General features: G+C 54.0%; 1 protein-coding gene across 1 annotated transcript in view; it reads right to left on the reverse strand.

Annotated features, from left to right (window-relative positions):
* RBM44 (RNA binding motif protein 44) overlaps positions 1–12,737 on the reverse strand; it is a 44,575-nt gene continuing 31,838 nt past the window's right edge. Inside the window, 2 exon segments of the mRNA XM_072874980.1 lie at positions 1–962; positions 10,954–11,092. Coding sequence (XP_072731081.1) covers positions 707–962; positions 10,954–11,092 — 395 coding nt within the window. The 3' untranslated portion in view covers positions 1–706.

The raw sequence follows: 12,737 nt of genomic DNA on the forward strand, positions 1-12,737 counted from the left end.
ATTGCTCCTTAGTCCAGGGCCACCGCCAAGGCCACCACTGGTGCCACCAGCTCCCACTGCCAGTTTTCACCCATTGCTCCTCATCTGCCAGGCAAAACCCACCCCACGCAGGCCTTGGCCTTGCGCTGGGGGCCGGGGGAGGAGATGCCTTTCCTGGTGTGGAAAAAAAAAAAAAAAAAAAAGACAAAAAGAGAAAGCCGTGACGGTTTCATCACCCAGGGTGGCACCCAGACCCACCGGCCTCGCGGTTACACCCACTGGCACCTCCCGACGCCGTGCCAGCACTGCGGGGCTGGCAAGATTTCAACACCCCCACCCCCTTTTCTGTCTTATTTTTAAAAAATTTTCCTCTTTTGGCAAAACGCGATGCTGTGGGTGCTGGGAGGGAAGCAGGTGGGAAAGATGAGGCCATGCCGATGCCCGAGGCGAGCTGTGTTCCCCGGCACCCCGAGAGGGCTCCCTGCTGCCCGGGCAGCCCACGGCAGCCTCGCCAGCCACCGGCATCCCGTATCGCCAAACAACCGAGTCTTAAATGCTGTATTTATTTGGAAACCGCCGGGCGAGGGAGGAGCGGTGGCGTTACCGTCTCTGCCTCCTGGCCTTGGTACCCCCTGGGATGCTCCTCTGCCAGGGTCTTCCCAAAAAACCGGGTACTTTCGGGGTGGGGGCCCCCCCGTCCCTCCCCTGCGCCGGCGGCAGGGCATCCCTACACGATGCCCTCGCTGCGTTTGCTCCTCCACACCACCAGCGCGGTCATCAGCAGCGTGACGAGGACGGGCAGCAGGATGAAGGGGCAGAGGACGCCATTGGGGGGGTCGTGCAGCGCCCGGCCGGAGGGCGAGCAGTTCCTGAAGTACTGCTTGTGGACGGCCACGAAGAACTCGTCCACCAGCCGGTTGGGCCAGTAGCAGTCGAGCCTCTCGGCGATCAGCGCCGTGCAGTTCGTCAGCTCCCCGTAGGTGCTGCAACACAGAGAAGGGCACTGGGGTGGCACCAGGGAACAGCCCTGAGCACACCACCCCGTATCATATAAAATATTATATACTTTCTGTTATAGAAGTGTGTATACATTATTTGAGATTGTTATCATCTCAGTTATCTGAATTTTTTAGGGGTTTTTTTTGAGATTGTAGGTAGGTAGGTATAAAAATATGTTTATCTTTTTAAATTCCCATCAGGTTTCGCCACTTTGAGCACACTTTAAGTGCTCACCCACAGCCAAAAGCACAAGGAGTTTTCGTTTACAGAAGGAAATTACTAGAAGCATACTACTTAAAATTCTCCTTTTAATTGCCTAGAAATGGGGGGTTTTGCATATGCACCAGCAGCATGCTTTTGAAGCTCATCTCTCTGCAGTACCCCGCTTTGCAGGTCCACGGGACCATGACCCATCCCACCTCTCAATGGCCAGCAAGTCCCATTTTTTGAGGGTGTTTGGTTTTTTTTTCCAAATATTTGGAAAACAAGGAGCAGCCCTGAGCGAGAGGCACCACAGGGAGAGGAGAGCCCCTGTGCTGGTCCAACCTGCCACCCTCTGGAAGGACAAGTATCACCATGGGTTTCAAATCCTACCTGCTTTAAAACTGGCTATGCATTAAAAAAATACGTATATGTAATTTTTTTTTCCCCATCCCAATCACTCACATCTAATCCTAGCAAAGCAGAGCTAACCAAAACCCAGCTAGCCAATTAAAAACCCGCCTGGGGGAAGAAATCTTTTATAAGCAGCTTCCCAGCTACTCGCCGCAGCCTCTCTGCGTCTCATCAGCTGGGTTTTCGGGCAGGCTGCGGTTGCCTTGCCGTGCCCATGGGCACACGGCAGCGCCGGAGGGAGGCCCTGCGGAGTCCGGTGATTTAATTAACGGGGCGCCTGGAGCTTCTGCTCAGCATCCCAATGTGCAAAATTACCATTTCCCGTTCATCAGCAGCCTTAGCAGATCTCGGGAGCTAAAGCAGCTTCAGGAACCAGAGGGAAAGAGTTAACAGAAAAGCGAATAAAAGCTATTTTTAAAACTGAAGGGCCATACAGCAGCTGGCTTAGCCCTTCCCCGGCTCAGACCATGTTTTTGTGCTGAGAAATAGCTGCTGCTATCATTATACGTGAAAACGTGCAAGTAACCAAAGCAAAATGGTGTCAGCAACTAAAAGGATAAATTCTAATTACACTTTGCACTTAGGCAGCATCTGTAGCTCAGCGCTCAGATGGCTCCGTGCGCACCGGCTGGGGAGAGGATGGACCCGAGGCGAGGAGCCGAGTGGCGGCAGCCCCACGAGCAGCGAAGGGGGGCGAGGAGGCGGCCGTGGGGCTACGGCCGTCTGTCCAGGCGTGGAAGGAGGGCCTGCCATCCTGATGGGGGTCTGCAGCTGTGGCTTAAGATACCCTAAGTCTCCTGTCCCTTTTATTTTCACGTCCCCTGTCTTCATTATAGCCACCCTGCTCTGGGTGGGATCACGTCCTCGGCAGGAGCAGGGTGGCATCACGGGGACCTGCCAGCCCTGCACATCCCCCGAGCCTAGCAGAGAGCGAGCAGGAGGGGACCGGAGGGAAAAGAAAACATCTTCAGCAACAGCTAGAAGTGTAAAAGTGACACTGAGAGCTGCTGAGCTCTTGGCCAAGGGAAAGCAAGTCTGGATGCTCTTCAAGAGATGATTTTTCTGCCCTTTGCTTACACAAAGCACTACCTGACCATGACAGTTTTATGAACAGCCAACTACAAGCAAAGCCAAACTCTCAACTGTAGCCGAGTGCTTTAATTTCTTCCACTTTATCTCATAAACCCTTGGCCATCCATAGACATGAGCTGCCAACCACCGGCCAAGTCCATCCCTGCCAGCTGCACGGGTCCTGAGCTGCTGCGTCTCGCGGTGTTCGGAGAACGGTCCTGTGAGATTCCGTCTGTCTTCTGTCCTCACATGCAGAGCACCAAAACACACGGCATGGAGGACCTTCTCGTTACAGATGCACCACCAGCTACCGTAGAGGGCTACCACAGGGATCCATTTGCTGGGATACGGATAAACCAGACCCGGCGGACCCAGGCTGCTGCTTGCGATGCCTTGTCAGAAGGGATCACAATCCCACCGGAGAGCAGCAATGTTGACGCCCAGGGCTGAGCGTGCTCTTCCCTGCCACAGTGAACGTTCATCCTATTGCATCTCCAAAGCAGCATCTGGTTCTCCCTCTCTCCCTCCCCCCCGCGCAAGCACAGCCGCATTACTACGTTAGCACCATGCCAGCGTGGTCCCACCGGGGAATTCAGCCCGTGCTGATGGTGAAACCTCCTGGGGGGGGTTGTTCTGCTGCCCAGTACGACTGCTCTGCCCTCCCCTTGCCACCCACCTCCCACCCCACAGCCCAGCCCGGAGGGTGATGTCCCCCCGCCACACTCAGCCAGGCAAAGCTGAGCCAAGCTCTGGGAGCTGCAGGGATGATTGCGCTACTTCTGGCGTCCAGACAGAGGGGTAATCAGTCATAGAGTGAGAAACTCTCTTTGAAAGAAGTTAAGAGTCAAGCTTTTGGCTTTCGGACAAGCCTACAGCTCATTTGCAAGCCTCCATCTCCTCCCGCTGAGCAAGGGCACAGACCTTCCAAAGCAAAGCCTCCAGAGACGATATCCTTGCAAGCAGGAAAAAGGCATCGCCAAATCTCAGCCCCATGTCGCACACTACGGAGGACCGCGTGCCATGCCCCGCTGTGCTGGGGATGCTGCCGGGGTTGGGGTGCTGCTGCCTGGGGAGGGACCCCGCTGCTGCAGCTGAAGCAAGACGCGACATTGGTGACCGATGCAGAAATAGAGCGGCACGGCATGCCACCGGCTCTGCCGCCGTGGCTCTGGATGGGGGGCTCAGGCTGTCACCCACTGCCAGGGGAGGCGGCGGTCGAAGAGAGGGGCCGGGTGTTTAGGGAGCCCGCAGGGTGCAGCTGGAACCACCTTTGGTGAGGACACAAACCCAAGTCAGTGGCATCAGGGGTGTCTGGGGATTGCAACGCCTGGCAAAACACCCAGATGATTTTTTTGGGGCCGACCTAAGAGACCTGAATGCCACCAACCCTAAATCAGACCTGAGGTCAGGAGGTGCGCAGAGAAATACCTGCGCCCTGCAGACCAGGGGCTGGCTGCCCTCTAAAGCAGCTGAGCAGGGCCTTATGGCCGTTAGTGAGAGCGGTGGGATTAACCACAGGGCAGCTCCCTGGCTGGGCTTCTGACAAGCTCCGCGATGGCTCAGTTTGGTCGGGGTAAATAAGGAGGTTAGAGAAGCCACCGGGCCACGCACCGGCACCGTGGCACGTCCCCACGGCTTTGCAGAGCAGCCAGAGGATCTAAGGATGCGACATCTAAAGATGGTTGTCCCTGACTTCCCAACCTGCCTGGGAGCAAGGAGTACCCGAAGGAGCGGGTGTTTTTAATGCTGTTTGCCAGGGGCTATGAATAGCCAGCGCAGCCCAAAGCTACATGCCATGTGCTATTCATAACAGCCAAGAGCCAGGCTGCAAAACCTGGCTGGCAACGGAAGAGTTAGTTAGGATGATATTTGGAATTAGAGGATGTGACAAAAGCCCTTCCACTGGGTGCCTCTCCCCCACGGGAAGGTATTTGAAATTTCTCCTTGCCTCTCGCAAGGACCGTCCAGTTGTACCTGCAGGAAAATCCTGGTCAGAGCACTGGAGCTGGTCCTGCTTCCCCCGACCCCGAGGACAGCTCAGCAGCTTGGAGAAGCGTCCCCAAGTCACGCTCCCTTTTCCCAGGTAGGCTTGGGCTTCTCTGGGCTCCTTCCCGGTGCCAAAAATGGCTGGCAGCCCAGCAAGGGCTCCCTGGGAACGGCAGCTCTCGGGGGGTCGCCTGCGCTTTGAGATGGAGGGATGGAGGAGCGCTGAGCACGGAGGGTGTCCGTAGCTCTCTGTGACGGCCAGCGTGTCCCCAGGGACCACTAGACATGGGGAGAGAGGGAAAGGAGAAGCGGTCTGTGCCCATGCCACCTCCTTTTCCTGCCCCCTCCCTCCCCCCCCGGTTCTGCCTTGACTACCAGCATCTTAATTTAAAATCCTTAAAAATGCCTTGAAAGACTAGCTTTAATTACTAAAAAAAAAATATTAAAAATTGTGATTATTGAGCTGATGTAGGATAGCACCGGGAACAGGGCAGGTTTTTTCCGAAGTCATCCCACCGCCACAGGCTGCGGGGCTTTGCTTAGTTCTAAATATTTTTTCCCCACCCAATGTGAACTGCAATTAAAACTGTTTTCCTCGTCGCCATGGAAACGGGTTGGGTTTAAAGGATGCTGCAGCAGGAGGCGGCTGAGCGGCGCGGGACGAATGCCCGCGGGCAGGACGGGGCCAGGGCTGGGCCGCTGCTGGGAAGCAATCGAGGGCTGATTTATGGTTGGATGGGATCCGAATGCTTACACCGCTGTAAATCCTAAGCAATGCCTCTGGGGTTTTTTACCACTGCAACCGAGCCTAGAATTTGATCTGCCATTTATTCCCTGCCAGCACCTTGGTGCGGACGGTGTTACACTACAGATACCAGATTGGGTTCACAGGATTGCCAGCTCTCTCTTTTGCTGAGTATCAGGATTTTTTCCTTATCCTCCCCAAATCCCTTGCTTCAGAAGGAAAAAAAAAATATACCACAAGGCTTTCCTTTTGCTCTGTAAATTAAAAGAAAAAATTGATTTCTTCCTCTGCAAGGTTGCAGGGCGAGTCTGGAGACATGGTAAAGGGGTATCCAGAAGGGACCTGGCGACCTGAAGATAAATAAGTAGATAATGAGGTAATAAGCTAATGGATCAACCTCTTTTCTATAAGATGATGGATAAATAATCCAAAGACACACCGTGAGTATATTCACAGCTGTGAGAGCAGCCCCGCAGCGGGGGTAGGAGCGGGCAGGGTACCAGGCGTGCCGGGAGCCGGCAGCATCGGCACATTTCTGGACCCGGCTGCAGCTGTCAGACCGGCGGGCGAAACACCGCGTTGGTGAGCTCCTTCCCCGCAGGACGCCCACGGCAATGGGAAAGCATTCCCTGGAGATTTTCAGGCGTGCCACAGAGCAGATATATTTGGGATGAAGGCGCCTGGCTCGGCTGGAGTGACATCCGCAGCTGCCGCACCGCTCGGCACGGCGAGCATCCTCCCATCCTCTCGCTGCTGCCCGATGCACCAATGCCATGGCAAAAACCGCCAAGCCGTTCCCCAGCCACGGCCTGCTGGCGAGCTAAAACGGCGCAGGAAAAATATCTACAAGTCATCGGCTCCTGCTGATGCATGCGTGGGTGAGCGGCCAGCAGCCCGACCCCTCTAGCAGCTCCGGCTCTGCCAGCAGCGCTCCGCCTCCCCAAAATAGCTGCCCCGAGGGAGACCACAGCTAATCCCCCGGCTCAATCGCCGCGCCGATGAATCTGGACCTGGAATCAAAATAGCCAAGTTGCTCTTCGGGATAATTAGTCATGCACAGCTGAGCTCCTGGTCAAAGCAGCTCGGCCACCACCATGAAGCAGAGGAGACCACGATGCAGCTCCAGCTTTAAATAACTGGGGTGGCTGCAAGCCCTGGAAAACAAAAGACCAGGGTGCTTGGTCCGAATTGCTCTCGGGCCAGGGACCCACAGGGCAATGTCACGGAGGGGCCGGAGAGACCAGCTTGCAGCACATGAGCTGGGAGGTGGGCAGCTGACCCAGCAGGCACCGGCACGCACGGCTCCAGCAGGAGCATCCGAGGCCACACCGGATCGCTAGTCCTTGAGAGGGAAGGAAACCAGATGACCCAAGGGAAAACACCTCTCAGAGCAGTCCTTCTCCCCTTCCAGGAGACAGCGTTCATGGCCAACTTCAGGAACTAATTATTTTATTAAAAACCACCTGGCAGCCTGTAACGGCTCACACAAGTTCCCCTGTACACGATTTTGCATATCAAAAAACAGCAACCTTCCCCAGATAAGCACGGCTGAGAAAGCCAGCAGAGCTCAACGGTGTCGGACAAACCTTCTCAGAGAGGTTTGTTCACATGGTCCAAGCCCAACCTCAGCAAACACTCCTGGTCCAGAGAGACCCGCTCCGTTACATCTGAACGCAGCGCTACCAGCGATGCAAGAGCTCGGTTAATACTTCTGAGGGAGGATAATCTGCAGCCTATAAATAGGACCAATAAACCACAATTACAAACTCTGCCGAGACAATTCATTTATCCAGATGTTCCCATCATGTCATTCTCAATTGAGCAGTAAATGATGGGCCTAACGGGCATTTCTCCACTAAATGCTGCATACGAGAAATCACGGCTCCAACCCGATGCTGCTGATGGTATGGGACCTGTCAGAGGCAAAACCTTCAAATATTTCTCATTCTCGTTTTGGGCAGGTTTCAAGCATCAGAATTCCTCAGTTTGGGGGAAGATTCGGAGAGGAGACGAGGCTCCAGGCAGGTGGTTTACTTCCATCTTCTTTCACCATCTCACACCTGGTGGAAGTCAAGTCCTTGCCCCTGAAGCCGGAGGGGCGACCAGCCAGTCTGTGCCACCCCCTGCCCACTCCCGCTGGGACAGCTCCTAACAGTACCTTTTTCTCCTAAAAGGGGATGGTGAGTCCCATGCACACCCAGGGAGCAGGGGTGTCGAGCGAGGTGGCCACCCAAAACCCATATCCTTGCAGAGCAGCTTATTTACAGCAGCAGCTGAGCTATTTCTACCTGATTTTTCCCAGTGTCCCGAGGGCACAGGAGGATCAGAGGAATGTCATCCCTTAAATAACCTGAGCCTTGTGTTTGCACGGACTGAATGGATTCACGCAATCAAATTAAACACTGCAAGTTTATCAACATTTCCTCCAAGTGCCTCAAGGATAACCAGTTTAGTAGAAGCTATTTAGAAGAAAAACAGGACGTCGGAGATAAAGAACAAGCTCTTTAATACACCTCTGCTTCCTGTGTAATAGCTTTGCCGAAGGTCTGGAGGAGGAGATGGATTGCATCTCATCAACCTTGCAGATAGCACCAAACCAGGACCAAAAGCAAAGTCCTGCCCCCCGGACACGCTCAGCCCCTGCATGGGGACAGCCCGGGTTGGGGACAGCTCTGCTGGGATGTCCCAGGGGTGGGAGCTCACCCCCAGCACAGCCAGGAGACCCAGGGAGGTAGTTATCCCCTTCTCCTGCCACTCTCCACACCTGGACCACATCTGGATGCTGCCTCCAAAGGTGTCGGCAGAGGGGGACAGGTCCCATGGAGACCCCCACGGTGGCTGGAGCAACAGCAGCAGCCCTGGACATTTTTGAGGACCAGATGAGGCTTCCCAGAACGAGAAAACCTCCCACGGTCTTTCCACTCTCTTTTCTTCCCCTCCATTTTGTCACTGATAAAGGGGAAGGAAAACCCAAGCCATCCTTTTCTATCTATATATATATGTATGTTTATATAGATAGATTTTAATTTGCACAGAAGAAAGGGGCATGAAGCAGGAAATCAAGCAAAATCTTACAAAAACTCTAATTTTTGTCCAGAATACTCATGACATACGGCAACATCTGCTCACCATTTCCAACTGACCTCAATCCCCCTCCTTGTGTCGCAAGAGCTCATTTTTGTCTGCCACGTTTTCCCGGAGAAAGGCCACGGCACGACAACGCTGTATGATGTGTAAAGCCAGCTCAGAATGGAGAATGGGGTTTTATTTTCTCTTTTCAGGCCCTTGCGCCAACACACGGACACCCCTGACTGGTCTTTGCAACTTTAATCAAAACCGTCTCACCAGGAGAATGATTTATGCCATGGCGGTACTGAAAAATTCAGCTCTGCTGGTTATAAATAGGAAAGAGCTAAGCCAAAGAAAGCATTGTTCAGGTGGTTTGCAATTAAAAAAAAAAAATAATCAAAAGAGATGCCAAAAAAGCCAAAAAACTCCCCCCACAGAGCAGCACGTTCCCCATACGCAACATCCCTGCTCTCCCTGATGCTGCCGCCTTGAGTAGGGTTCCCTTATCACCCTCATCGTCCTCCCAGGGAAGCCACCGAGCGCTCCACCAGGAAAGCAGAATCTCTAGTTCTCCCAGGTCATAAATCACCGCTAATTCCCTGACACTGATTACAAACAGGAGGCTTAGCAGAAGACTGCCATGCCGTACCACGCCAGCCTCTCCCTCCAGTCGCTAAGAAAAATCAACACGCAACTTTTGGAAGTAGCGGGCGAGCCAGGACGTCTGGTGGGACAGCCTGGGATCTTCTCATAGGGTCTGAGAGCATCTTGGTGGATTGTGGGGTTTTCAAGCTGAATTAGCGCATTTTGGACTGTCTGGAGAACCTGAGCGCTGAGAAAAAAGAAAAACGTCATGGAAAATATGTCCATCAAGCAGCGCATCACCAGAAGAGGTAATGGAGGAGCTGTGATGGGGATCCCAATCTACTGCCTTATTAACACATCGATGCCCAGCACGTAGCAGACAGTGAGAAGAGTGGCCGTCTCCTGTTGAAGCGTGAGGTTTCTTCATACGTACATAACTGTATTGAGCAAGACCGCCATCCTGATTTCCAAACACAGCTTAGGTTGGGCGCCTTGAAAGCCCGTTTAAGCACAGAATGGTTGAGGTTGGAGAGGGCCTCTGAAGGTCCACCTCATCTTGTCCAAACGCCCCTGCTCAAGCAGGGCCACCTAGAGCTGGTCGCTCATGACCATGTCCAGATGGCTTTTGAATATCTCCAAGGATGGAGACTCCACAACCTCCCTGGGTGTCCTATGCCAGTGCTCGGTCACCCTCATAGTGAAAAAGCATTTCCTGATGTTCAGAGGGAACCTCCCGTGCTTCAGTTTGTGCCCATTGCCTCTGGTCCTGGGCACCACTGAGAAGAGCCTGGCTCCATCCTCTTTGCACCCTCTCTTCAGATATTTATATACCTTAATAAAATCCCCCTGAGCCTTCTCTTCTCCAGGCTGAACAACCCCAGCTCTCTCAGCCTTTCCTCAGAGGAGAGATGCTCCAGATGCTTCATCATCTTCATGGCCCTTTGCTGGACTCTCTCCAGTATGTCCATGTCTCTCTCGCACTGGGCAGCCCAGAACTGGACCCTGCACTCCAGGGGTGGCTTCACCCATGCTGAGTAGAGGAGAAGGATCACCTCCCCCGACCTGCTGGAAACACTCCTCCTAGTGCAGCCCCAGACACCGTTCACCGTCTTTGCTGCAAGGGCACATTGCTGGCTCATGATCAACTTGGTGTCCACCAGGACCCCTTTTCTGAGAAGCTGCTTTCCAGCTGGATGGTCCCAGCATATACTGGTGCCTCAGGTTGTTCCTCCCCAGGTGCAGGACTTTGCACTTCCACTTGCTGAACTTCATGAGGTTCCCATCAGCCCATTTCTCCAGCCTGCCGAGGTCCCTCTGGACAGCAGCACCACCCTCTGGTGTGTCACCCACTCCTCCCAGCCTGGTGACATCTGCAAACTTGCTGAGGGTACACTCTGCCCCATCACCCAGACCGCTAATGAAGAGGTTAAGCAGGACTGGACCCAGCACTGAAGGTCAGCTAGTTGCTAGGGGTTGCTGGCCTCCAACTAGTCTTTGTCCATTGATCACCACCCTCTGGGCCTGGCCATTCAGCCAGTTTTCAACCCACCTCACTGTCTGCTCATCCAGCCCATACTTCATCAGCTTGTCTGTGAGAATCTTACGGGAGACGCTGTCAAAAGCCTCACTGAAGTCCAGGTGGACAACATCCACTGCGCTCCCCTCCAAGCCCACCTCGTGGCCCCTCCACAAGTGACTGGGATGGGGAAGCCCCTTCAGCTGGACCCAGCAGGGATGGAGCCAGGGCAGCATCAGCGCTTGCAAAGTAGAGTGAAATGGCAGATTTGTCCCTCCCCCATGAAATAAAACCCACCACTGACCTCTTTCCACCCCAAAATCAAAGATGGGTGCAGGTGGTCCCGGGACACCAGGAAGGAAGGGGCGAGGAGAGGGACCTCACTTACCCCACGGTCTCATCCCAGTCGCACCAGAGCTGCTGCCCAATGCCCTCCATGCTGACCTGGAACTGCTTCAGGCAGTAGTGCCGGATCATCCAGCCGTAGTCCGCCTCCTGGCACGCCGTCGCCGCGATGAAGTGATGGGCTGGAAGACAGGCAAGGGGCGAGTGGCGTTAGGCTCGTGGCCCAATGACAGCCCCTTGCCCCGCACCGCGCGGTCCCCCCGCAGCTTTTCACGTGGAGGGCATCTGCCAAAGCAAAGCTGGACATTAAAGCAACCCCACTCTCAACCAGCTTCTTCAAAACCTCCTTCTCAGGGTTTTATTTCCCTCTTCACGTCCCTCTGACCCTGCAGCATCACCCTCTGTTACCCTCCCGAGTGCCTGATGCTAGACAAATCAATTATTCAAATTATGCCAGGTAAGTCATAAATAAGTAAGGACGCAGATTTATTCTCCGCTGATCACTCGGCACGTGTCTTTGGACTTTAAATTCCTAGTTTTTTCGGTTTACAAAAAGAGGAAGGGTGTTGGGGAATAACCCCCCAGCTCCCAGCCACATCCCTGCTGCTGCTGAGCAAAGGACCCCTTAAAAATTGTCTGCACGGTGCCACGCTTGGAAACAAATATCCATCTCTGATGGAGCCCAGGGACAAGCGCGGCGAGATTCAGCCCTGGCTGGACCGTGCTGGTGTAATTCACCTCTGCGTAGGTGTCCCTGCTACACGGTGCCTTCTGGTTTGGGACCGGAGAAGGAAGAGAGGCTGCTTACTTCCCCACACGTTTGTGCACAATTAGTGCAATGTTGCTAGCGCCTGGAAAGGGAAAAGGACAGTAATGCTACAAAGGGAAGAGGGAGGAGGCTCGAAGAAAAAAAACCTTCGGCGGAATGATTTACTGAGCCTGGCTATAAATAATATCTTTCCCTTGGTCCCAAAGTGCCAGCTAGTGCCTTTGCAGCTCCTGGAGTACATTGCAGGCAGGCATTGCATACCAGCTCTATTTTTTGCTACGTGTGAATAACTCTGCGCAAAAGAGTGGGGCTTTATTTTTATTTTTATCTGATTTTTTTTTAACAAAACAGAATTCAGCTACTTATTTAGTGGCCTGCATACGAAAGCCAGGGGACATCACCAGCGGCTCCTGCCCGGGGGATGCCCTCCTTGAGCAATCCCTCTGCAGCCCCCAAATCCTCGGAGCGCTTAGGTACCAGCATCCTATGGCAACGGGGGGGAACCCAGGACCTGCTGGGGGACTTGGGTGGCGAAGGGCCCCCAGACCTTTGGGCGAGGCTTCTGGATGGCTGCAGGGCTCCCAGGCTGCCTCCCACCATGGTAGCCGCTTCGGTCTGGCTCCGGATAAGACAACGTGAGTTATCAAGCCAAGGGAAGGGAGTTAAGGAGCATTAAACCCTCACCGTTGCAATAATAAAACTGAGTTTATCGTAATCTAAAGCTCTCCCCGAGCGATACCAGCCGGGGGCTCACCCTACAGCACCTGCGCAACACGACCTCAGCCAGAGACAAGCCCTGCTCTGAAATGGGAAGGCTTGGGATGCTGAAGCAAAGCGTTGAGCGAGGAGGAGGAGGAGGAGGAAGGAAGTTGCAATAATTTTACATGAGAGCTGGACTGCAAATCTCAGTCTGGGCAGGCTCAAGGATGACTGATGGCTGGGAGGCTTTTCTCCCTTTCTCATGCCTTCAAATCTGGATGAATCAAGTGAAGCAGCAACATGGCTGAGCGAGCACCAGCATCCGAGGGAGGCTGAGGTGCCACCCCAGGGGGTCACCC

The sequence above is a fragment of the Ciconia boyciana genome, chromosome 10, assembly GCF_034638445.1.
Source record: "Ciconia boyciana chromosome 10, ASM3463844v1, whole genome shotgun sequence".
NCBI classification, from domain to species: domain Eukaryota; kingdom Metazoa; phylum Chordata; class Aves; order Ciconiiformes; family Ciconiidae; genus Ciconia; species Ciconia boyciana.